We start from the raw sequence: 24,616 nt of genomic DNA, 5'->3' as shown, positions 1-24,616 counted from the left end.
ATAGATAACTAGCAAGGACCTACTGTATAGCAAAGGGAACTCTACTCAGTGCTCTATAATGGACTATATGGGAAAAGAATCTAAAAAAGAGTGGATATATATATATATGTATAACTGATTCACTTTGCAGTACACCTGAAACCAACACAACATTGTAAATCAACTATACCAAAAAAAGAGTGGAGGGGCATGCAACAGAGCCAAAAGAGGGTTACCCTCTTATCAAGGCAGAACAACAGAGATTAGAATTTAGAGCAACTGCCCCCAGGCTGTGTGAATTTGAATCCTGGATTCACCATTTACTACTACCCGTATGATTTGGTTATTTATTCCCCAGTATTTCAGCTCCTTCCACCATGAGATGGTGATAATAATGGTGCATATCCCACAGGGTTGTTATTGTTCCTGGGTTAATTCTCTCTACTGCTCCACTGCAAATGGCCCAAGTCCCACCTTCAGTGGCCTGTTTTTTATGAACCAGCCACATGTTTTAGTTTTCCCACTTCTGTACTTTTGCTCAATTTGTTGTGTTTTCTAAAAGGCTTTCCTTCTCCAAGAAGCCCCTCCAGATATCTTCCTCCCTCGAACCTCCCAGGGAAATTTAAAAAATAACTCTTCTAACACTTCTTTTACTCTATCTTGTAGTATAGTCATGTATGCATTTGATTGTTCTTCAGTTAATTTATCCATCCTCTGATCCACAAGGCAATTAGTATCTGTCTCCTAAATGCTGTTGAATCTCCCGACTAGATTATGATATTCTTGAAGACAAACTGACTCCTACCCACTTTTGTATTCACCATACACCTCATTGTAGGAGTTACAAGTGTCTGCTGAATTAAATTTGTTCATATCATAGACATCAAAGTAAGTCAATGGCTATCAAAATGGTAAATTTGTTAAATTTTATAGTGATAGGTGGGGATATGAAATACAAAAATATCATTATCAAACAATGATGGAGGATGGGAGGGAGATGCAAGAGGGAGGAGATATGGGGATATATGTATATGTATAGCTGATTCACTTTGTTATAAAGCAGAAACTAACACACCATTGTTAAGCAATTATACCCCAATAAAGATGTTAAAAAGAAAAAAAAATGTTCCAACCATCTTGCCCTACTTATTCATTCATTCATTCATAAACGTTTACTGAGCACTTAGCATTGGCAAGGCATCGGTCTTAGTACTGGGGATAAAATAAGTATGCCCTTAAAGAACTCATAGTCTAGTGGTGTAGAACAACAAGATATTTTCTTATATTTTCTTGCTCATGATGTTTTTGCCAGTGATACTAAATATTAGTTAAAATGACTTCTGTGAGTCTCGTCATCATTAATTTGTTCTATTTGCCCTTGAATTGTGTTAGCGGCCAACGACCTTATCAAGGAGCTGGTCAACAATATAAGAAAGTGGAAAATAGGGGCTTCCCTGGTGGCGCAGTGGTTAAGAATCCGCCAGCCAATGCAGGGGACACGGGTTTGATCCCTGGTCCGGGAAGATCCCACATGCCAAAGAGCAACTAAGCCGCGTGTGCCACAACTACTGAGCCTGCACTCTAGAGCCTGCAAGCCACAACTACTGAAGCCCACGCGCCTAAAGCCTGTGCTCTGCAACAAAAGAAGCCACCGCAACGAGAAGCCTGCGCACCAGCGAAGAGGAGCCCCCGCTTGCAGCAAATAGATAAAGCCCGCGCGCAGCAACGAAGACGCAGCGCAGCCAAAAATAAGTAAGTAAATAAATAAATAAATAAATAAGAAAGTGAAAACTAAAATGTCAATGAATTGAACATACTGCCTTGAAATAATTGAGAATTGCTTTAAAAAGCACTAGTCCAAAATATGGATTTGATTCGAATATGCTAAAGTTGCTGCCCCTGATCTTGTACCCACTGGGGTTTAAGTTACACGTCAGGGATTTAAGTTATATGTCAGTGACATTCTCATTTCTTTTACCTATGCTTATTAGGTATAGGATGGAGGAATTGGAGTTGAGTGGTATGAAGGAAACTTTTTTACTCGTTTAAGCTCTGATTATTCTCTGCGAAGGTGTAGTATTCCCTCAGAATCACTCCAGGGAGCCTGATGAAGGGAGGAATATATGAATTGCGGGGCGATGGTTGTTACTTGTCAGCATGGATTCTCCAAATCCAATGCTGCTAATTAGGTATGCAATACAGGAAATAAACCTTTGTCTCCAAGTCTTTATTCAGCCTAGCTGGATAAGGAATCTGAAACCTGACGGTCCTTCATGGAATGAGATCAGAACACCTCGTTAGTGATGCTAAAGAACTTCAAGTTCCATAGATACTACATGCCCTTGATGTACACAAAACGTAATATTTCTTCAGCGTGTTAAGCAGAGAAGACTGGAAAACAGAGAGTCATTAACAGTTCTGGTTCATGTCAGCTCACTGCCAAGAAATTAATGTGAAATAATAGCACGTGCTATTTTCCAGTGACTCCGTCCAATTCATCCATGTCATCACTGAGGACAAATACGTGCTGAGATAAGACACAAAACAAATACTCTGAATGAGCCTCCTTCCATCAAGATGGTGTTCCATTAACTACTGTTGCTATGACTACCAGTATGAAAAGTCCATCCAGCCTTGGCAGCAAGGGAGGAAGAATGAGACAGGGGATGATAGAAAAGAGGGAAAGTGGCATGAAATAAGACCAAGACAAAAAAAAAAACAAACTATCAAACCCAGACCTGTTTATGAAGTGAGAAATGGTTTTAGGGCAGCTGCTGCAAATTCTTTCACGAGCTTATATTTCCATTTGCTTCCTTTTTAAGGAATTTGTTTTATGAGAGTGGTGTTTGTCAGGTCGTTAGCTTCTGATGGCATCTGTTACCAATTGCAGACTTCTCTCCTTTGCACCCCATCCCCAAACCCCTTTTTGTGTTTCTCTTCCGCTACAAATACTGCTTCTCTGAGTGAAGTTTCTGTGTTCTCCGTTTTCCCATGCTCCTGATACATTCTTCTTTCTGGCTACTGTTACTTTAAGCCACAATATCATAATGATAATGCTGATAGTAAACATAATTAGTCTTAAAACTTTTCAAAAGCTTTCTTCTTATGGTCTTTGGACAAATGTTAATGAAAGTGGCAGCAGTGAAGCCTTACAATGCCCCAGAGAGATGGGAAGTTAGGTATTTATCATGGTTCGACATACAAGGAAGCTAAAGCTGTTTGAAGACTGGCTGGAGGCTTCACAGCGAGTCAGAGGAAAATCCTCAGGCTGGATCTCAGAGCCCTCACTCTCGGGGCCAGCCTAGACCACCAGGCCGTCTCCCTGGCGATGAGGTGGATCTCCCGTTGCTTTCTTCTCCATTCAGGAGCTAGCATCATTGGCCACGATGAGCCTAGAAGCTCCTCAGCAGGGTAGTCAGGGGGGAAAGGGTAGAATATTAAATGGTTGGTCTCAGTTTTGAGCAGTTTTCTTTTAAATGAGAGCAAATCAAATTGGCAATTTTTGTCCAGCTGCCATTGTCTGCATGATGCCCTGCTAAGTGTGTTTCTTACTTTGGCAACCACTTCTCAGCCTTCCACCCATCTTTTTCCAGACCTTTCCCCACACCCCATCACAATGTGTCCTCAGGTAAGGATATGATGCAGCCAGTCAGGTGTGATTCACAGGTATTTCCATTTTAACAGGAGACAAAGTTTGAAGGCAAAGGAATGAGTTTTTCATGATAGAATTTTAAGTCAGTAGGCCCTGAGAGGTCACATTATGTAGATGGTCACCTTACCCATCATTCTAGCTTTGCTCTTTGTCTCTCCACTTCCCCAATAAGCCTCTACTCTCTCTCTTCTTGTCCTCACTTCCGGAAGCCATTATGTTTGAAGGTTTTAAAAAATGCTTTCAATAGAGAGATCCCTTTTCAAAATGTATGTTATCCCTGGGCTATCTTCTTGCATATAACCTGCTCGTGGGCACCCAGGCACACTCCTAGCACCGTCCTACCGAAATGATGTGTGCGCTTCCTTTTTGTTTGGGCCTCTGCGTGATGCCTTGGGAAACCTCTGTTGGCAGAGTTCCATAAAAGAATGGCCCTCATCTGCCACAAGGCAGACTTTGTCAACCATAGTTGTAGATTTGACTCACTTAGAGGCAGCATTTAAAAAATATAGATACCCAGGCTCTGATCCCTGGAGATTTTGATTCTGTAGGCTTGTGGTGGGATCCTCACAGCTGTGATTTTATTTTAAGTTTCAAAGTTTTTGATGCTCACCAGGAGTGAAACCCAGCACCATAAAGATCTGGGTATGTGTAACCTGAAAGATATGTCAACAAATTCCATAGGCCAAGACTATAAAATAACAAATGCTGATTCCAGAAGGAGAAACTCGTTCCACTGTTTCATCATTATGCTTTAATGTTTTCAGCACAAATTATCACGTGGGAGTCATAAGACAGATCAAAAGTATAAAACATTTCCCCCATTCTGAAGAATCTTTCAATACGGCTGAAGAGAGAAAATAATTAAATCATGTGGTACCGATTATAAATCCATGGCTGTTCCAGAGAAAGTTTTATCATTGGATATGATTTGACCTCAATAAATTAATAGGATTTGGAAAGGCAAAAGAGATATGCCAGAAAGATACCTCCAATGCTTTCCAGATAGAACACAAAGTAGCACTCTAAAAACCTAGACAAAAATCACCATTTCCTCTCCCTGCCACTGAGAACTGAAGAAAATTCAGTAGGGGCGGGGCTCTTAAATTCTGACTAACAAATTTAAAGAACCTATACGGAAAAGAGTCAACATCGGTATTTGACGATAGACTTAGAAGCAAGTCCCCCAAATCTTCCCCTACCTTTCAGTGATTGGTGAGGAACAGAGTAAGGCTAACATCAGAAAGCAGACATCATTCTCAGCAGAGACAGCAGACAGACTCACTAACAAACCTACCAAGAGCTGTGCCCCAGGGCATGCCAAATCAGGCACATTTAAAAATTTTCCATTGCTTGAGGCCACTAGAGTGAAGCTGGCTTCACTTCCAGCCAAGGTCCACATTTGGGAAGCTGGGTAGTTCCTAAGGAATGGGTGAAGTCCTGGCTGTTCTGTCCACAGCTTGCTCACAGCTTTGGTGTAAGGTTCCCCTGAGGGTCTGTGCCACCCTGGAGGAATTGCAGAAGGCTATGACACTATTCCACTATTCAGAATCAATAGTGAAACCTTATTTCTCCCATGTAAGAGCTGATGGAAGTTATGCACTAAAGACCCCATTTCTTGCACGTGACAGATGGAGGGTGGGGAAGACCTTTAAAAATGATCGTAGAGGAACCACAGTTTGTTAAAACTAAAATGGACCTTAAAGATAATTCAACCCTAATTCCTCATTTTAGAGATGAGGAAATTGAGCCCAAAAGAAATTATGGGATATTCTAGAACTTCCTACCACACTCAGACTACAATATAATAACAAAGAAACATTTAATTAAGCTTTAGATTAAACTCAAAATCAGGTTGACATCAGCTCATGAACTTTTCTAAAGTCAACGTCCCACCCTCCCTCAGGCATCCAACTTGATATCTGGAAACTAGATTAGTTTAGGAGAAACTTTCTGGCATCTGTATCATACTTTTTGAGAAATAGCATGGTGTGATGGAGAAAGTAGTAGATCAAGGCCAATGTGACTTGGGTTCAGGTCTTGGCCTGTCCCTGCTTAGCTCTATGACATTGGGTAAGTCTCTTAACCACTCTGGCCTTTTGTCTGCAAATTTGTAAAATGATGGGGTTAAACTAGGTTCTCTCAAGGGTCCCTTCCAGCTTTAACACGGTATTTAATTTTCTAGATGAGGTGATGGTGCTACTGGGGTGGGAGTACAGAAAACCCATGAATGGGCAGGATGTGGTAGAGAACCCAAAAAAAGATTTGCTCACAATCTTTCTTTCCTAGTGTAAGTTTTTGCTTAATGTCCCAACATGTAAGTTGTTTAGTTAAACAAAATATTGCAATTCATTTATCCAAGAAGTGCCACCATTGACCAAACAGCAATCCCAGTGGTTTCTGTAGAAACAACTCTTTGAAGGTTACATAGTAAAAGAGGATCAGATTTCTCTCCATTCCTCCACTTTGTTTTACCGATTCTTATGGAAGTAAGAGGGTATGGGCTAAGAAGAAATGTATGCTCTGGGTTTGTCAGCAGACGGAAGTAATATGTACAGAAAGTAGAGTGGGTTGGAAGAGATGGAGTCCTCATTAATCTTCCCACCACCAACAGCAAAACCAAATAATAATAATAATAATATCCATCCTTAGAGAGCTTTGCTGTTTCTCCAAACAAATACAAAAACATATGGCCTCCATTCTGGCTCCCCATTCTACTTCCTCCTCACTACTGGCTCCATCTTTGCTTTGTAGGACAAGAACCAGATTAAATGTCAAGTACATTTCCATCAGCCTTCTTGGGCAGAACGAAGCTGGTACTTTGAGGGGTTTTACTGAAAGGTCATACTGACTAAGAAGGGAAAATTAATTCAAATTCTTCTCCTCTGAAGAGTCTCATCTGATAGAAACAGAGGAATCTCAGTAATAATTCTGATTTTTCCATCACATGACAAAGAAATGAATTACTGCCCTAAGCAGACTTCTTCCTTCCTGTATCCTGGGAAAGTGGAGGTTTTCTCTGCCCCTCTATTGAAGTCTTTGCCCCTAAGTTGGCCCCTGAAAACATCTCTGTCAGGAGATGGCCATCTCTTCCTCGAATGTGACCTATTCAGAAGTACAAAACTGGACTCTGGTGGCCCCAGGACTAGTAATTTGCTTCACTCATTTCTATTTCTGGGCACGGTTTTTACCATGCCTGATTGTAACACTAGAAGTCCCATCCAAATGCCCCCTCTTCCTCTAAAGAAAAACAGATTTACATCACACAGCCAAAAGCACTCCCTTTCAAAATCCCTGTCTCACCAAGTTTCAGAACTGACGATTTTAATGTAGATTATAAAATATGTGGAACACCAAAGAAAGAGTCAAAACAATTTCTGGCTCACCGGCAGAGAATGTGCGCCCTAGCACAGCACCAAGGAAACATAATCACTCATCAGAAACAACAACAATAAAAACAAATATTATGTCTACATAGAATATATATAATAAACTTCTTTTCCAGTTTGCGAAGGCAGTAACCATTTCCACGTGAGGCATTTCCTAATGAGGAGTGATCACTGGAGCCCCCAAATGACCGCACTGCTGACTCCCCCTACCCACCCCACTATTCATCCCGGGGCACCAATTAAACTATTAACTCAGGAGTGACACTTCCCCAGCCATATTCATAGGCCAAGGCTGGGGAATTGTGAAACAGGTGGAGTTAAGTGAGGGAACAACATAATCCTGAGAATAAAGTTTAATGGGCATGGGGAGGTGGAGGTGGTGGTGTGATGAACTGGGAGATTGGTATACACTAATATGTATAAAATAGATAACTAATAAAAAATATGCTTGCAAAAAAAAAAAAACAAACAGTTTCATGGGCATGAGCTTCCAGCTGCGGCATTCCTAGAACAGTACTTACAAGGCAGGAAGAAAGGGTAGCGTGGCTTCTGTGTGGCTATATACAAGCTACGCGTTAACCGAGGTCTTGAGGAGTCGCAAGCCAGCACCTTGAATGAGCCCCAAATTCACATATAGAAGTAGAATATAAAACACATGTTGGGCCCCTCTGGGACTCTCTCTCCCCCTTGGCTTCCTTTCCCCATAAAGTTTCTGGACTCCCCAACAGAAGCTTCACATTGTTCCCATCATCTCGTAATTCAGGAATTTATCAGTCCTTGGTTGACATCAGATTTGGAATATTACTCTCTTCTGTCCTTTTGTTCTTCCTAGCATTCCCAAGCCTTGCAACATCAATGGCTCATTTGCTTATGGAGAAATGAAGGCCCAAAGGAGGGAAGGGACCATCCTAAAATCGTGTGGTGAGACTAGGTGATGCGGCCAAATGTGAGAGGCAGGGGTCTGGACATCGGGCTTGCTGCCATTCTAATCGCCAGGCTTCCTCTGTCTCCACAGTTATGGCTACACAGAACCAGACATGGCCTGAGAGTCCTTGCAACCAGAACTTAGGGTCAAATCCGTCAACAGTGTCTGTCTATTTGGCAGGCTGGCAAGACGACAGAACCCTGGAAATACTGGCTTGTTTTTATTTTCTCTGCTTTCTCCACCAGCTGCCATTAATACAGACCATAAGCACAGGGCCAGCCCTGAGAAAAATTGGGAAGCAGGTGATATTTTAAAGTCATTTCTCTTTTCAGCACCACTTTTCCCACTTCTCATACTCCCCCAAACTTCCAGTTACCTACACTAGATTGCATTTCAGCAGGGCTCTGGTATACTTTTGAATTGGCAAGGTCCATAAGAGAATACTTCTGGCATAAACAGTTGATAACGACTTAAGACATTTCTATTTCTATTAAGTGGTTATTGACTACTTTAAAGAGACTGCTGGAGATTATCAGGACTTGAACAAAATAATTCCTAATTGTGGACTTTCAGACGCTGTGATAAGGCATTGGGAATTAGTGTTGTGGAGTCACTGTTTTGAAACCAGCCTTAGCGGTAGACTCCAACCCCAAGTCTTCCTAAGCTGTCTGTGCCTGTAGCCCTGAAATCTGAAACCTGAAAGCTGCCACCCAACTGGTTCTAAGAATGTATCCCACCATCTCAGACAACGTAATATTTTAATAAAGGAACCATCTCAGACAACGTCATATTTTAATAAAGGCTATTTCTAGAGTAGTCTAGCCGTGTCCCAATAAACACCTAAATGAGACCATGCCCATGACCTTTCCATTTTTCCTCTATAACCCCATGAGAGTAAACAGTTGAAAAGACTCAAACAGCTCACTGTGCCTCCCAAAGCAGATCTGTCTTTCACCAGGCCATCCATCATCAGCCAGGAGAACCAGAATCCTCGCCAGTGGATTCTCCTCCTTCCCTCTTATTTTATGGACAAATCATTCTGAGAAAAGGAAGTTGAGCAAGAAACCTAGGGAACAATTGAGCAGCTATAATTCTTTTCTTGCTTAAGAAGCAAAAACAGATTCAATGTTAATTTGCTAAACTGCTTTGGGGAAGAAGATAATCAAATGAATAGAAATGCAATACATATTTCATTTCTATAGGGCCTTTCCCAGCAGCAAGAGCAAACACTTCCCATCATCCTGGAACATTAAAAGGAAACCCTACGCTAAATATAAAAGATGAAGAGCCAAAGGATAAGTAGATGCTTTAACCTGTAGCCCCTAGCACAAGAAAGGAAGAAACCCTTTACTTTGTGAGGCTATCAAAAGGGAGGTGATTGGAATGTTTTACATAGGACTGAGTAGGGAACAGAGAAGCCTGGCAAGGTATAGGGGCCCAATCCAGGAAGAGAAGGAAGGGAAAGTGTTGGCATTTTAAATCTGAGCTCCAAATAATTGAAGCACAATAGGAATTGGTAAAGCAGCAGCAATGAGGGTTCCAGGGAATAATGAAGCATGAAGCAGAATGACGGATAATAGAGATGGAATGATCCTATTACCAAGACCAGGCTCACAAACTGATTACAGCAGGGATGGAATGCCAAGGCACTGAGCTGTGCTCTGGCTGCATGCCCCTGGACTCAGGCTCAGAGGCCTTATAATCTAGCCCCAGCTCTACCAGTAATCTATGGTGCAACCAAGAAGAAACATTTTTACACCTGAGGAGTCCCAACATCTTCCAAACGGAAAACACAGCCACTTGCTCCCAGAAATTCTCTGGGGGTTATAAAAGTCATAGAAGTGAATTCCATGGAAAAGGTGTTTTCCTTTCTACCACATCCCTCCACTCCCCAACCAAAATCCCATGTCTACAGTGAATTCTCCACGGACAATGGAGGGTGACCCAGAAATCCTCTATACTTGACTTACTGATGAAGGCACTATCTTGGTCAGCAGATCCACCTTTTCAAGATTAGCTTTCTAAGGCTAAAGACATCTTTTGTGTCACAGCAGAGCGATGTCATTCAAAGGGGAGATCTGAAGAGGCAAGGCAGCTGAGGGGAGCCAGCCTGAGATAGCATTAACCCTGCGTGTTACCAAAGTTCATAAATCACAAATGGAAAGATATGAGTTATTTGGTGGTAGCTGACTGTTGGCTTTTCTCCTGGAATTATTTATTTTTTACAGTCCCTGCTTCAGGAAACAGAATCTGAAGAACAGAGGCTCCACAGAGAAAACAAAAGTGACTAAACTAATATACATGTACACAAATTTGCAGGTCTCTGTGCATCCTGAGGCACTTCAAGCCAAATCAGCTACACACTATTCTTTGATTACTCATTTTTTAAAATAAATTTATTTATTTATTTATTTTTGGCCGCGTTGGGTCTTCGTTGCTGTGTGCGGGCTTTCTCTAGTTGTGGCGAGCGGGGACTACTCTTTGTTGTGGTGTGTGGGCTTCTCATTGCGGTGGCTTCTCTTGTTGTGGAGCATGGGCTCTAGGCGCTCTGGCTTCAGTAGTTGTGGAGCACAGGCTCAGTAGTTGTGGCGCACGGGCCCAGTTGCTCCAAGGCATGTGGGATCTTCCCTGACCAGGGATCGAACCCGTGTCCTCTTCATTGGCAGGCAGATTCTTAATCACTGCGCCACCAGGGAAGTCCCTACTAATTTTTAATTACCTGATTCTTTTCTTTACACAAGCATGATTAACAAAACATGGCAGGTATGTTAACTATGTCAGGCATTATGTCAAGTATAAAAGAGTTGGAGGCTGAACTCTCACTGATGTCCACAGTAACAGCCTAATAGTAAATGTTTTTAACGCAAAAGATAAATTCTGCTTAAGAGCTGTGGCCTTGAATATAGAATCATATGAAAGCACAATGTGTGTGTTCATTATTTCCTCTTGACTCAGACTTTATGTGCTCATGCTCAGTTTGCTTTAAGTAAAGAGGAAAAGTCCAGATTTATGCAGAAAAGATAAAAGGAAAGAAAGAGAAGAGGAGAAAATCTGGGGATGATACTGGTCTTTACAAAAATATTTATATTTTACTTCAAAAATAGTGTCTTTCTGAATGGCACAATCATTTAAAAAGTTAAATCATTTTAAAATTTAGTTATATAATTCAATGCACATTAATCTTTACCAAAAGATTGCCTTGTGTAAAATAAAATACATACACACACACACACTTACACATATATAACCACATTTTACTAGACCAAAATTGCTAAATAAATTAACCCTCAATTGTCCTACATTATGAAAAGGGTCAGAATGCAGATCATTTAAATAATAAGCACATTTTTTATTTTTAGATTTTTAAAATAATTTTATGATTTTCTAGGAAACCCAATTGATATTACTGATTGTTTTTCACTTTAATGAACACTGTAACAATTCTGGTTGAGCTATTGAGAAGGTGGCTGAGGCTTAGGAAAAAGGGAAAATGAACTTGGGAATAAAATGTGGAAATGGATCAGTCATAAAATGGATGTGGTGGGCCTAGATAATGTAGTATCGAGAGGACATTCTCTGGTAAAAGGCTGTTTAGATAATCCACCTACCAAGAACTGGGGAATCCCTATAAGAAAGACCTTGCTTTTGGAATCACTGTTCTTCCCTCATGCTTTTTTCCTGCATGCAAATTCCTCACATGTCCCTTGTGACCCAAGCTGCCTAGTAAGTTGAAACTACATCAGTACAGTGTGTGGCTCTATCAGGCCATGAGACACATGCAGTGAGATCCTTGTAACTCCAAGGTCTAGGCACACAGTCAACTAGTCCAGCCTAACATATATTGGTGGACATTATTCCAGCCTCTTAGAATCCACAAACTTGTGTAATTCTCTCAGCTTGAGTGAGGGTGGGACCAGTGACTTACTTCTAACCAAATGAATATGGCAAAGGTGACAATGTCACTTCTGAGTACACAACCTAAGATTGAAAGGTACTCGTGCTGAGAGACTCTCTCTTTGTGGCTTTGAAGAAACAAATTGCCAAGTGTGAGCTGCCCCATGGAGATAGCTATGGGGTAAGGAACTAAGGACAGCATCTGTGCAACATGCAGCAGGAAACAGGCCCTCAGTCTGGCAGCCTTTTGGGACCAAATGCCTACAGAGGACCCAGTTAAGTCTGGCCTAAAATCTTGAATTTCAGAAACTATGAGAGTATAAATGTGTATTGGTTTAAACTGCAGAAAACTAATACATACATAAACCAGGCTTTAAATTGTAGTCTTCCTTCTGGCTTACCTGTACTTCTAATCTCCAAGAGAATGGAATATTTCTTTTCTGATTTTCTCTCCTCGAGGCATAAGATTCTTTTTGTCTGGGCTAGGACTGCATAGGAGCTGGAGCAAAATTTCTCTTTTTCTAATGACCCCGAATTCCCTGGATTCTGCCCATAAAATTGCCCCACTAGATAATTCATTTCCTGAACTTTTCCAAAAGTCCAAAATATCCTTACAATTTTACCATTTATTACCTACTCCATCAAATATCACCAGATCACCTGCATTACTTGGAGCCCACATCTACATTTCTTGGTTTCATGGATTCCTCAAAATAAATATGCCATTTGCATAAACATATCTAAAATACAGGTGCTATTTAATTATTCCAGGGCCAGTTAAAATCATCTTACCGCAATCCAAATACAGTTTGAGGGAGGGTGGAAGAATTTCTTGGAGAGTAATAGACATGAGTATATATATTTTTTTAAATAATAAATAAATTAATTAATTTTGTTGTTGTTATTGAGGTATAGTTGTTTTACAATGTTGTGTTAGTTTCTACTGTACAGTGGAGTTCCCTGTGCTATACAGCAGGTTCTTATTAGTTATCTATTTTACACATATTAGTGTATATATGTCAATCCCAATCTCCCAATTCACCCCACCACCACCCCCTGCTTTACCTCCTTGGTGTCCACACGTTTGTTCTCTACCTCTGTGTCACATGAGTATGTTTCTAAAACAGCTTTTCATTCATATAATGAAAACTTTCTTTACTAAAAACAAATTACTCTGATACTACTCTTAGTTTTGTTAGTCTTAAATAAGGTGAATTTGTACACACTGAGTCTCAGTTTCCTCAACTGAAAAATAATTCCTGGCATATTGTAGGCACTTAATAAATATTTTTTGAATGATGAATAGTCTGCCTCTTTCTACACACACACACACACACACACACACCATATAGAATAATCAGTTTTACAAATCAGTCTACATTAAATTTTTCAGAAGCCTTTCTTCTATGTGAAATAAAATATGGCAATGTATATACAATGTATATACACACACACATATTCACTGTTTTACACATACATTTTTACACAACTCAACTCTCAATTTTCCACAAAGATAAGAAGGATCAAAGCATGACTATATACAGTGAGTGAGAAAGAATGTGAGAACAAGAGAGAGAGAGAAGAAATAACTCATGTTTCCACATGGATATTCATTTTAAAAGATTAATGTCCTATTCAATTTTATATTAGAATACTTGGCTTTGACAACCTATAGTTTAAGGTAAACCTCAGAACCCACTATAGTTTTATATTTATGAGTATCTATTACTTGTTTTCCATCTCAATCAGAATGTGTATTTATACTGAATAAGCTAAAGAGATATTTATACTTTATGTTTGCCTTGGACTTAAAATAAGTTCAAAGCACTAAAAAAAGAAAATATGCATTTCCAGTTAGGTCAGTCTACTTAAAAGTTATATTGAAAATTGGTCTTAGTATTAAAGCCAGGAACTTAATGAAAATCTTAATCTGGAACATACAAGGCAGAGAGAAGGGGTTTCTTCATGGTTATTTGACAAGATATTTTCTGCCAGCTATCAGCTTATTCCCTCTCAGTTCCAAACCTCCACCTTCATTGCCCTGCTTTGCGATACTCGACATGGACCATGCAAATATTGCTCTTTTGCCATTTAGCACGATGTCATGTTTTCCCAGTAGACATAACTGGAGAGACACTGCAGGAGGAAGGGATGTTTCTTCTTGATTCCTACGTGCTTTTTCTTCTTGATTCTTCAGCTCTTGATGTCCAACACAGCCTCGGTCTAGTGGTGCTCACCCCCTAATGAGTTTCAGTGACACCCTGCATGTCCCAGCAGTTCTACCAGCACTGCAGCTGGCTTCCCAGCAAAGGTACCCCAGTGAATGACTTCCCACAAAGTTTCAGCAGCAACCCAATGGGTGGCTTCCCATCAAGTTTCATCAGTGCCCAGCAGGTGACCTCCCAGAAAGTTTCAGCAGCACCCCAATGACAGCTTTCCATAAAGTCCCAATAGCACCTCAACAGATAGCTTTTTTTTTTTTTTGACATCTTTATTGGAGTATAATTGCTTTACAATGGTGTGTTAGTTTCTGCTTTATAACAAAGTGAATCAGTTATACATATACATATGTTCCCATATCTCTTCCCTCTTGCATCTCCCTCACTCCCACCCTCCCTATCCCACCCCTCTAGGTGGTCACAAAGCACTGAGCTGATCTCCCTGTGCTATGCGGCTGCTTCCCACTAGCTATCTATTTTACATTTGGTAGTGTATATATGTCCATGTCACTCTCTCACCCTGTCACATCTTACCCCTCCCCCTCCCCATATCCTCAAGTCCATTCTCTAGTAGGTCTGTGTCTTTATTCCCGTCTTGCCACTAGGTTCTTCATGACCTTTTTTTTTCCCCTTAGATTCCATATATATGTGTTAGCATACTGTATTTGTTTTTCTCTTTCTGACTTACTTCACTCTGTATGACAGACTCTAACTACATCCACCTCACTACAAATAAGTCAATTTCGTTTCTTTTTATGGCTGAGTAATATTCCATTGTATATATGTGCCACATCTTCTTTATCCATTCATCCGATGATGGACACTTAGGTTGCTTCCATGTCCTGGCTATTGTAAATAGAGCTGCAGTGAACATTTTGGTACATGACTCTTTTTGAATTATGGTTTTCTCAGGGTATATGCCCAGTAGTGGGATTGCTGGGTCGTATGGTAGTTCTATTTTTAGTTTTTTAAGGAACCTCCATACTGTTCTCCATAGTGGCTGTATCAATTTACATTCCCACCAACAGTGCAAGAGTGTTCCCTTTTCTCCACACCCTCTCCAGCATTTATTGTTTCTAGATTTTTTGATGATGGCCATTCTGACCGGTGTGAGATGATACCTCATTGTAGTTTTGATTTGCATTTCTCTAATGATTAGTGATGTTGAGCATTCTTTCATGTGTCTGTTGGCCATCTGTATATCTTCTTTGGAGAAATGTCTATTTAGGTCTTCTTCCCATTTTTGGATTGGGTTGTTTGTTTGTTTGTTTTTAAATTTATTTATTTTTAATTAATTAATTTATTTTTTATTTAATTAATTAATTAATTTATTTATTTATTTATTAATGGCTGTGTTGGGTCTTCGTTTCTGTGCGAGGGCTTTCTCTAGTTGCGGCAAGTGGGGGCCACTCTTCATTGTGGTGCGCGGGCCTCTCACTATCGCGGCCTCTTGTTGTGGAGCACAGGCTCCAGATGCGCAGGCTCAGTAATTGTGGCTCATGGGCCTAGTTGCTCTGCGGCATGTGGGATCTTCCCAGACCAGGGCTCGAACCCATGTCCCCTGCATTGGCAGGCAGATTCTCAACCACTGCGCCACCAGGGAAGCCCTGTTTGTTTTTTTGTTATTGAGCTGCATGAGCTGCTTGTACATCTTGGAGATTAATCCTTTGAACAGACAGCTTCTTAATGAGTTTTGATCAGCACCCCAGTGGGTGGTTTCTTGATTGCCAGTCTCAGCCTATGAAACCTCAGCAAAATTCTCTGTCGCCTAGCGTGCCACTGCTCCACCCTCTCCAATGAGATCAAAATCACAGCCTTGGAGGGGGTCGGGTGCTCTTCCTTGGATACTCTTCCCTCATCCCTAAAAGTAATGATTGTTCCCTTTATCTACCATTCTTCTATGTTAGGGTTCTCTTTACCCTTTAGTAGTTAATCCTCTGTTACTAGTTAATAGTTATTTATATTAATCTTCCCCTATTCTAATTACTGTGTCCTGACTGACTGACTGAAACAATGGAACTGGAAATGGTAGTAGGAGATAGAGTCACAAAGATAGAATTGGGGAATCTGTTTGGTTGTGCCTTTGGGCTTGAGTACAATGCTGAGCTACTTGTCAGTGGGAAATGGGATGCTAATAATCAATGACACGCAGTGGGATCACAATTACCAATTACCAAGCTATCATCTTTGGCTATTGTTGTGAAGAGCCAACTGGGAACCCAAACTCCTGCTGTACTTGACCACAGGTGTCCTGTACACCACGGCTGAGCCCATCACAGCAGCCAGAGAGAAGAAAGTACATCAAAACCAGGAAGAGAAGACCCTTTCTCCTACAGTGTGTTTCCAGAACCCTCTGTTGACAAAAGTTAACACTGTGCCAGTCAGCAAAGGATTAAATATCAATAAAATCCTGCTCTAGTACTACGAGTTAGGGAGATAAGGGTGGATTTAGAGGTGAGAAGCAATAAGTTGATTGATAACTGTCACAACTTGTAAAAGGAGGATGGTAAAAATGATAAAGATGGGAAATGGTGTGGAAACTGCCTGGGCTGTCCTCCCACCTGGTGTTTGAATGTGCTACAAACTCCACATGGATCATTCTCAGGTAATCTCACAAGAATACTCTGAGGCGATTTCTCCCTGTTTCCCACTTAAATACCAACAATACAGAAAAATATGAAAACTCTTATCAATACCAAAAACCAAGGTGGATAGCTGGATTCTGAGGATTTTTCTCCTGATTTCAAAATGTATTGGAGTTGAATTGAGAAATATCACCGGAAGCCAAAACATGGATTTCTTGTTTTGTTTTCTGAAAAAAGCAAAACAAATAAAGAATAGAGCCATACTAAAAGAAAAGAGGGAAACAGGTCACTCTTTCTTCATTCCCTGGCCCCTGTAAAGACCAGAAAGCTGGGCACTACTTTTCAGGGGTCACAGTTCTGTTCTCTATCCATCAGTCCTCATCAGTACCCTTTCTTTACTCATTTCAAGATTTCCGGTCAGGAAGTATAAGGGTCTTGGTGGGGTGAGGTAGAAGTAAGTGGGGAGAAGGGAGAACCATTGGCAAAGGCCACTGAATCCTGGGAGATAACTGTCCCAAAGGTAAAAATGCTACAGAGTCCTAAAGAATACTACAGGCTTGAGGACCATGAGATAAAATTTCAGAATAAAAGCTTGGAGTAGTTTTACACAGTGAAATCCTACTGTCTTTGTAAACAGTGCAGTAAAGCAATGTGCCCTGGCCTCACTGGCAGTGAAGATAGAGAAAGGCTAAAAATAAAACAAAGGCAAACATTTATCAAACAAATACAAACAAAAGGAAAGCAGGGATGGAAATTTTAATTCCAGACAAAGCATAATACAAAGCCTTAACCTTTTAAAGGGGCAAAAGGGTTGGCAAGAGCTTTGATCCTAATAAAGATAAAACAGTCACAAGCATTTATACACCTAATTATGTAATATGAAATTATAAAAAGCCAGAACTATTAAAAACTGAAAGAAGCACAATTGTTTCGAAGGTTATACTGTATTCTCAATCTTTTATAGAGCAGGTAGATAGAAAAATCAATAAAAGGAAAGTACAAATGCTGAAAAGAAATGAGTAATCAGAAGTTTCAACCATTGCTATCAGCCTATGTCCTGAAAAAGGCGATAATATTCTTCATCTTCAGAAGATTCAACACTGGGGTATCTGATGGATATACCAGCAGGTTGGGTCAGAGAAGTTGCAACTAATGTTTACATTGTATTCATGTGACTGAAAAAACAGAATCCTGTTGTAGGAGAAACACATTCCCATCAGCAATTCTTGCCTATTAGTAAATTATTCTAGACTTGACCTTGTGAATTTCCAAAGTAGATAACATGAGCCCTGATTATCTGCAAGCTAATCCACTAATTTAGGAAAATTAACCTATTAGTGCCAGGATTGTATCTCGGACACATTCAAAATCCCACTGTGTTAATCAAAAAGATGGTTCCCACTTCCCAAAACCATCAACACAATCCTGGAAAGGTTGGGGATCTGCCTGACACTCCAACTCATGGGATACTGTGGAAGGTTATGCAGGACCTTTCCCCAAGGTGGCTACAGCAGGAAATAGCCAGAGAGTAAGAATGAATTCAGCTCTTACTGGGCACTGGTGACCAAAACCAAGAACACTAAGGTTGGTTTTCAAGACTAAGGCGTTCATTATCAGTAGACTAAGCCCAAAGGGTCATAAACTGGGTAGCCATCATAGCAGAATGGGAAACAAGATGAAGAGAAAGATCAAAGCCAAATGGTCCAAGGTAAGGATCATGAATGTCACTGGAGAGCCAGACTTAGGTTTACTGGCCTTCAGCTGAGATTCTGTGGGTCAGTCAGGCTGGTTTAAGGATAAAGTGTTGTAGGAGGACAGGCCATTGGTCATTAATGGTTAAATACAAAATGGATAACACATCTTCTACTGCCAGGCATCTGTCAGCTCTCCCTTGCCCATTTTAGTATTAATGGAATTCAGTTCATAAGGGGTAAGAAGGAGGTAGCCAGGAATCCCTCTCACTATGCCCAGAATTTGAGGGTTTCATATTATGGTCTATCTACATTTACAACTGTGATTGATACAAAGATGCTAAAAGATTTCTACTCTTTGAGAATACATAGGGATTTAGATTTTAAATCTGTCCACAAAGAAAATATGTGGGACCTATTAGGTTCCCTGTGTATCAAAATTTACTATATTGCACTGATTTTCTGGCCGAGAAGGAAAAGCCAATTTGCATGGCTCCTGTCAGTCACATGTGGTTTGGAAATTCTCGTGCATTCCAGATACACTCTGTGCAAACTGGAGAATCATATCTTATTTCTACTGGTTTGCATGTATGCATATAAAACTTGTTTTTCCCACAGTGCCAAATGAAAATAAGTGAAGAACTAGCAGCAGTGATCATAATTAATCAACTTCTTTGTCAAAACTTCACAGCTGTTGTTGTGAGGGGAATTCTTGTCCCTTGGGGTCTACAGAGGTTGTGACTTCTTTTTTGCTTTGCTTGTTCAGTTCTGTCCCATGGAAGATATAGAGATAAAGTCTGTAACTGTCATTCAGTGCACAGTTTCTGACACCTCTTATGCGCCAGGGCCTTTAGTAAGTACTGAGACATACTGAGCGGAATTCCTACTGCAGGGAGCTCAGAGTGGGAAAGAACAACAAGTAAATAAATAGGTATATTTATGTGATAGCTGCTTTTGTAAAGCATGGGTTGTGTACAATGTCCTAAGGAAACAGGGAGGGAGTTTGCCAAAACTTCATGGACGAAGGTGAATCATGATGGTCAAGTGTGAAGTGAAGAAGTACTGGACAGCATTCAAGAAAGTAGGAACATTGTGTGCAAAGACATGGAGCTCATCAAGAACACATGTTTCAGGGACCTGAAAGAAATTCTGTATGGCTTGAGGCCAGAGGTAGAACCAATAGAGAAAATAATTGGAAAACACATGAGACAGAGGCAATAATTCTAGTAAAAAACGCTATTTTAATGGTCTACATTCTTACATTAATATTTGAAGACTTTTGCTCACTAAGGAGACTTAAAAGTTGCAGATGAACTAGCTAGTGTTGCAATGTCCATTACCTAGACCCTATCCCTTCCTAGCACTTACAACAATGTCTGACATATAGTTAGTGCTTGATTAACATAAACTACTATTACTGCATGTGATAAATGGCACCTAATGACTCGTGCCTTGATGCACATTCCTCCTCTTGAGTATGGGCTGGACTAACTGACTCATTTCTACTGAATAGAATATACCAGAAGTAATGGGTTGTCAATTCCAACATTATGTTATACAAAGACTGGCTTCCTTTTTGGGTAGACTCTCATGTATTCACCTTCTCTGGTTCTCTTTATTTTTTTTTATTAGCCACCATGTCATAAGGACACTCAGGCACCTTATGGAGACGCCCACGTGGCAAGGAACTGAGCCATGCCTATGTGAGTGTGCCCACTGCCAGCACCTATGTGAGTGAGTTTGGATGCAGATCTCCCGAGGCTTGCCAACAGCCACATGAGTGAACTTGGAAGTGAATTCTCCAGCTCCACTCGAGCCTTGAGGTTATTGCACGCTTAGCCCACAGCTGATGGCAACCTCATAAGAGACTCTAAGCCAGAGGCACCTAGCTGAGTTGCACCCAGATTCCTCACCAACGGAAACCGTGATAAGCCACTAAATTTTGGTATAATTTGCTACACAGCAAAAGATAACTAATATACTATATTAGTACTGTCTACACTTATTCCCTAATCAAGGTTGGGTTTCTGGGATACCTAGGTTGGGCAAGGTGGTATCAGAGTCCCTCCTTGGTGATGGAGTGCTGCCTGCAACTCCAGCTTTTGTGACTAGGATCCCAATTGCCTGACACTTCACTCCTTGAGGGAACAAACCCTGTTACATACAGTGCCACTCAACTGATTAGACCATTCATAGAATGAGTCCAGCCCAAGTGCAGCACAGATTACTGTGTTTGGCTTGCTCCTTGCCCCATCAGGGCCAACCTTGGGCATACCAACGCTATGAAGAACAGTTCCTTACTAGCAGGAGCTGAGAGTCCAGGAAATGCTATCTAGATGGCAATTACAGATGTCCACAGAAGGGCACATATAGCTAATGTAGTCCTGATTTCCATATGTAAATCTAATTGATTATATGACATGCCTTAGAAACTAATTGTTAAACTTGCTATATACACTGTCCAGGTGGGAACAAGTGAAAAAATATATATCGCTTAGGGAACATTGAGTTTTTGGCAGAGAATTTTTGGCAGTTTACATAACAATGTTGATGTGAAGGCAGTGGTTTTATATGTAAAAAAGATTTTAAGACCTTAAAGATGATAAATATTTACATAAACATTATTCTCAGATAAGGAAAGAAGAGCAAAATATAAAACGCAAGTGTGCCTTCTATGAATTGTTCTTTGCTTGCTTCTTAAGTCTTTTTAGAAGTTCTTAGACCCATTTTTAGTTAGTGAACAAGCACCCGCTATATATACAATAGTATGTATGAAAATGATAGCAACACATCACAACAAAAAGAAAGAAAAAAGGAAGAAAGAGGACTTTGTACCTCTGTCCCTGATGATTTTTCCCCTTGTGCTCTGGGATGCAGTTGTTGGAAGCTGAAGGACTTATGACGGAGGATGTCCTTAGAGCCACTGCTGAGATGCCCACCAGTGGGGATGAGAAATTCAGCAGCACTGAGGTGGTATGGTGGAAGAGGACGTTCGAGTGATGGGTTACATTGATAACCAGTGGGTTATGCTGGCATGACAGTTCATAGCTTCCTGAAGAGAAACAAGGAGATGAATAATATTGTAAGCCATTCATGTAGTATCAAGTTTCCATATCTAGTATTCATTTTATCTTCTCAATAGCTGTATGATGTAAGCAAGGTCTCAAACAATATCAGAGACAGACATCAACCTGATTCCTGGGTCTACTGGATTGTCCTCTAGTGGTCCTAAAGGGATAACTGTCAGACTCACCAAGAGAGTGGTTGTTTCCACTGATATCAGTCAGGTAAAGGGTCACTGTTGGCCGCTGATGTTCCCCAGGCACCAGGCCATCAGATGTCAAGAAAATGAAAATTGCCGTGGCCACTCCTGGTCTACTGAAACAAACCTAGGCAAAAGCACATACATGTACGAGCCATTATTTCCAGTGGGCTATCAAGGCACGTGTCACACTATTTTTATACTTCTCAAATAGCTCACCACTCATAAAGTAAGAGCTCCCTTCTCCTTCACAATGGGAAAAAACATGGAGTAGGCACAGAAAGATAGCCACAGTCACATCAAAAGTCAAAATTAGCTGGAAAGAACATAACTTTCAGCTACTAAGCTTCCCATCTTTTTATGAGACTTTTTATGTCAACCAATTGCTTGTCACTTGAATCTTTCTTTAAATTTCTCAAAAAGGTCACTCAAATAGACCATCACTGGAGACAGTAAACCACAGCATAGGTAGACAATACCTCCCTATCTCCAAAGTGAGAGACGTGGACAAGAGTATCACCTTGCTAACACTTTGTCCTGAACTGGCATAGCTAATTATCCTTCCCTATCTCCTTGTCTCTCCCTTAAAATTTTTATCAGAACCTCTCACTTAGCTTTTGAACTATGCCATGGGAGAGAATCTATTGCAGATTCTGTTACTTCTGAGATTAGAAGCTGCCAAACTGTTTATTCTTGTTCTTCTGGTGCCTTAAGCACATATACCCTATCCATGGCTGAAGAATAAGCCAACAATGAAAATTCACAGGAAAATTCAGTTATCCATAAGAAATATACCTAGATGGCTAGACTAATTAACAAAGAAACAGTCTTTCACAGTAAACTATGGACGTTTTGTCCCTGGAAATCCTTTAATATAAAAGAAAACACCTCAGAGATTGGGGAATGACCTGGAGAACTTATTTTTCATATTGAAATTATTTGATGTAGTAATTCTACTTTTATTGTTGTCCTATAGCTCAACATTACTCTTAATTCCTATTGAGAATTATCTCCAGTCTTCCCTGGTGTTGGATGGTTGTTGCATTATTAGAATCTGGTGCTGGACCGTACAACCTTCTGTGTGTATTTCTCTAGCTTTTTATCAGGTTCTGAAGGGGATAAAGCTCCAGAAAAACTGTCCTCAGTGTCAGAGCAGGGTACAACATCTAATGGCAGAGGCCTTTTCTTAAAATGGGGAGCAAAAGAGTAAAACATGTTTTCCATTTTAATAATAATTCTTCCTTGTCCGCAGACTGATTTTTCCTGAGCCTTGGTGGTGTGTTTATAGAGTGTCATTTGCAGTGCTGGCTCAGTTAGGGTGATTTTATGATTTTCAGTGGTCAATGTAGCACAACTCTCCCTTCTTCCTCTCCTCCTCTGAGGGAAAGACCAGCCACACTCTTTCTTTACAGTGTCTTTTTTCCCCCTTTTCATTTCCCCTCTTTGAAGTAATAAATATTTCTTTATAACTTAAGAAACTTCCAGACCCATAGGTTATGGCTTGCAATACGGGGTCCTTTGATCCTGGCTGGATGAGGGCTAGACATGAAACACACCATAAGGTAACCAGGAGCCTAATGCAAAGCCCTCAACCCCAGCCCCAAATGACATCAAAGTCCCCTGGGAACTCCCACAACCTCTTCCTTTTTATACACCACAAAAGAGACCTGAGTACTGGAAGAAAGCTCTGGATTGTTTCCTGAGCCAGGAGCAAACAGAGTACAAACAAGTACCTGGTGGCTTCACCTCAGTAGGCCTCAGACTCGAAGAATGGAATGGCTTCAATGAGCAACATGAGAGCTCAGTTTTCCCACTGTCTGTTGGGTCCCAAAATAGTCACCACCCACCTGAAACTAATTTGTAGGCCTTATGGTGTGTACTTCTCCATCGTGAGGGCCCATGCCCAAAACCTCCATCTCGTTTTGCATCTCCTTGCTCTAAGGGTCTTTGGATCCCAAATCACTTTGAACATTAAAGCCTGCTCCTGGTGGCAGTGTCTCTGTGCCTTGATTTGTGGGAAGCGGCTATGCCAGGATTTCCAGTCCGTGGCTTAAGTAGGAAAACCACAGGTGAGACACCGGCAGAGAAATGTTGGGATACACAAAGTAACGAGAGACAAGCGTTTGATCATGGTACTGGATGCCAAGTCTTGGGCATTTCCTCTCACAGTGACACAGAGAGGTAGCCAAACTTCATTCTCATCTGAATACCTGATATGATTCACAGTAGCAACTAGACACAAAGAAGTATAACTCTCTCATACAACTATTGGAACCTCAAAAGCAGAGACAAGTTTGAGCCTGCACATATGTGCATAATGAATCTGAGCCACGGTAAAGGGAATCAAGTGAGTTCACCATTCTGGAGGGAGTGTTGGCCAGACAGAACCCTGGGTTTAATCCATCTTTACTAGCTGGGTAGATCTGAACTATCCATCTCTCCTCTCTGAGCATAGGATTCCTCTTCCACATTTGAGAAACAGATATACTACCTATCTCAGGTGGCTACTATGAGGATGAAATGAAATCACGTAAAAGCATATAGGACAGTGCCTACCATCGAGTAAGGACTCAATAATTCTTATTTCCAAAAAGAAATTATTTTTTATCCTGTTTATACTTCAGGAAGACAACGATAAAGAAGAAAGTTTTAAAATTAAACATACAACCATATATTTTGGTATATAGAGAATTACGCTTTTCTGAAATTTATGGGCTAAAAAATTTCATATATGCTTTTTTAAAATGGCACTTGTACATGTGAATAAATACTCCAGGTTCTGCTTCCATAGAAATTGGTAATACTTGAAGTTCTTGGTATAGAATGTATCTCTACTTTATAAATGGGATATATGAAAAATATACTTTGTATATATAACTATTTTAATAGAGTTTTAAAAATTCAGTTCAATATACATTTATTAAAAACCTATTTTTATGTACATATAGACAAATAAATTTCTAGAATTGGCTGTATAATTAGAATACTAAAAGGATATGGTTTATGTGAACAAAGAAGATATT

General features: G+C 40.4%; 1 protein-coding gene across 1 annotated transcript in view; it reads right to left on the bottom strand.

Annotated features, from left to right (window-relative positions):
• The window catches only part of PAPPA2 (pappalysin 2), a 300,349-nt gene that overhangs the window by 80,323 nt on the left and 195,410 nt on the right, over positions 1 to 24,616 (bottom strand). The window contains exons 12-13 of the mRNA XM_036867003.1: positions 21,585 to 21,720; positions 21,167 to 21,383 (exon numbers count right to left, since the gene is read on the bottom strand). Coding sequence (XP_036722898.1) covers positions 21,167 to 21,383; positions 21,585 to 21,720 — 353 coding nt within the window. The remainder of the gene's footprint in view (positions 1 to 21,166; positions 21,384 to 21,584; positions 21,721 to 24,616) is intronic.

Source organism: Balaenoptera musculus, chromosome 1 (assembly GCF_009873245.2).
Source record: "Balaenoptera musculus isolate JJ_BM4_2016_0621 chromosome 1, mBalMus1.pri.v3, whole genome shotgun sequence".
NCBI lineage: Eukaryota > Metazoa > Chordata > Mammalia > Artiodactyla > Balaenopteridae > Balaenoptera > Balaenoptera musculus.
Note: the sequence above shows the minus strand (reverse complement) of the source record. Positions and strands in the feature narration are given on the sequence as shown.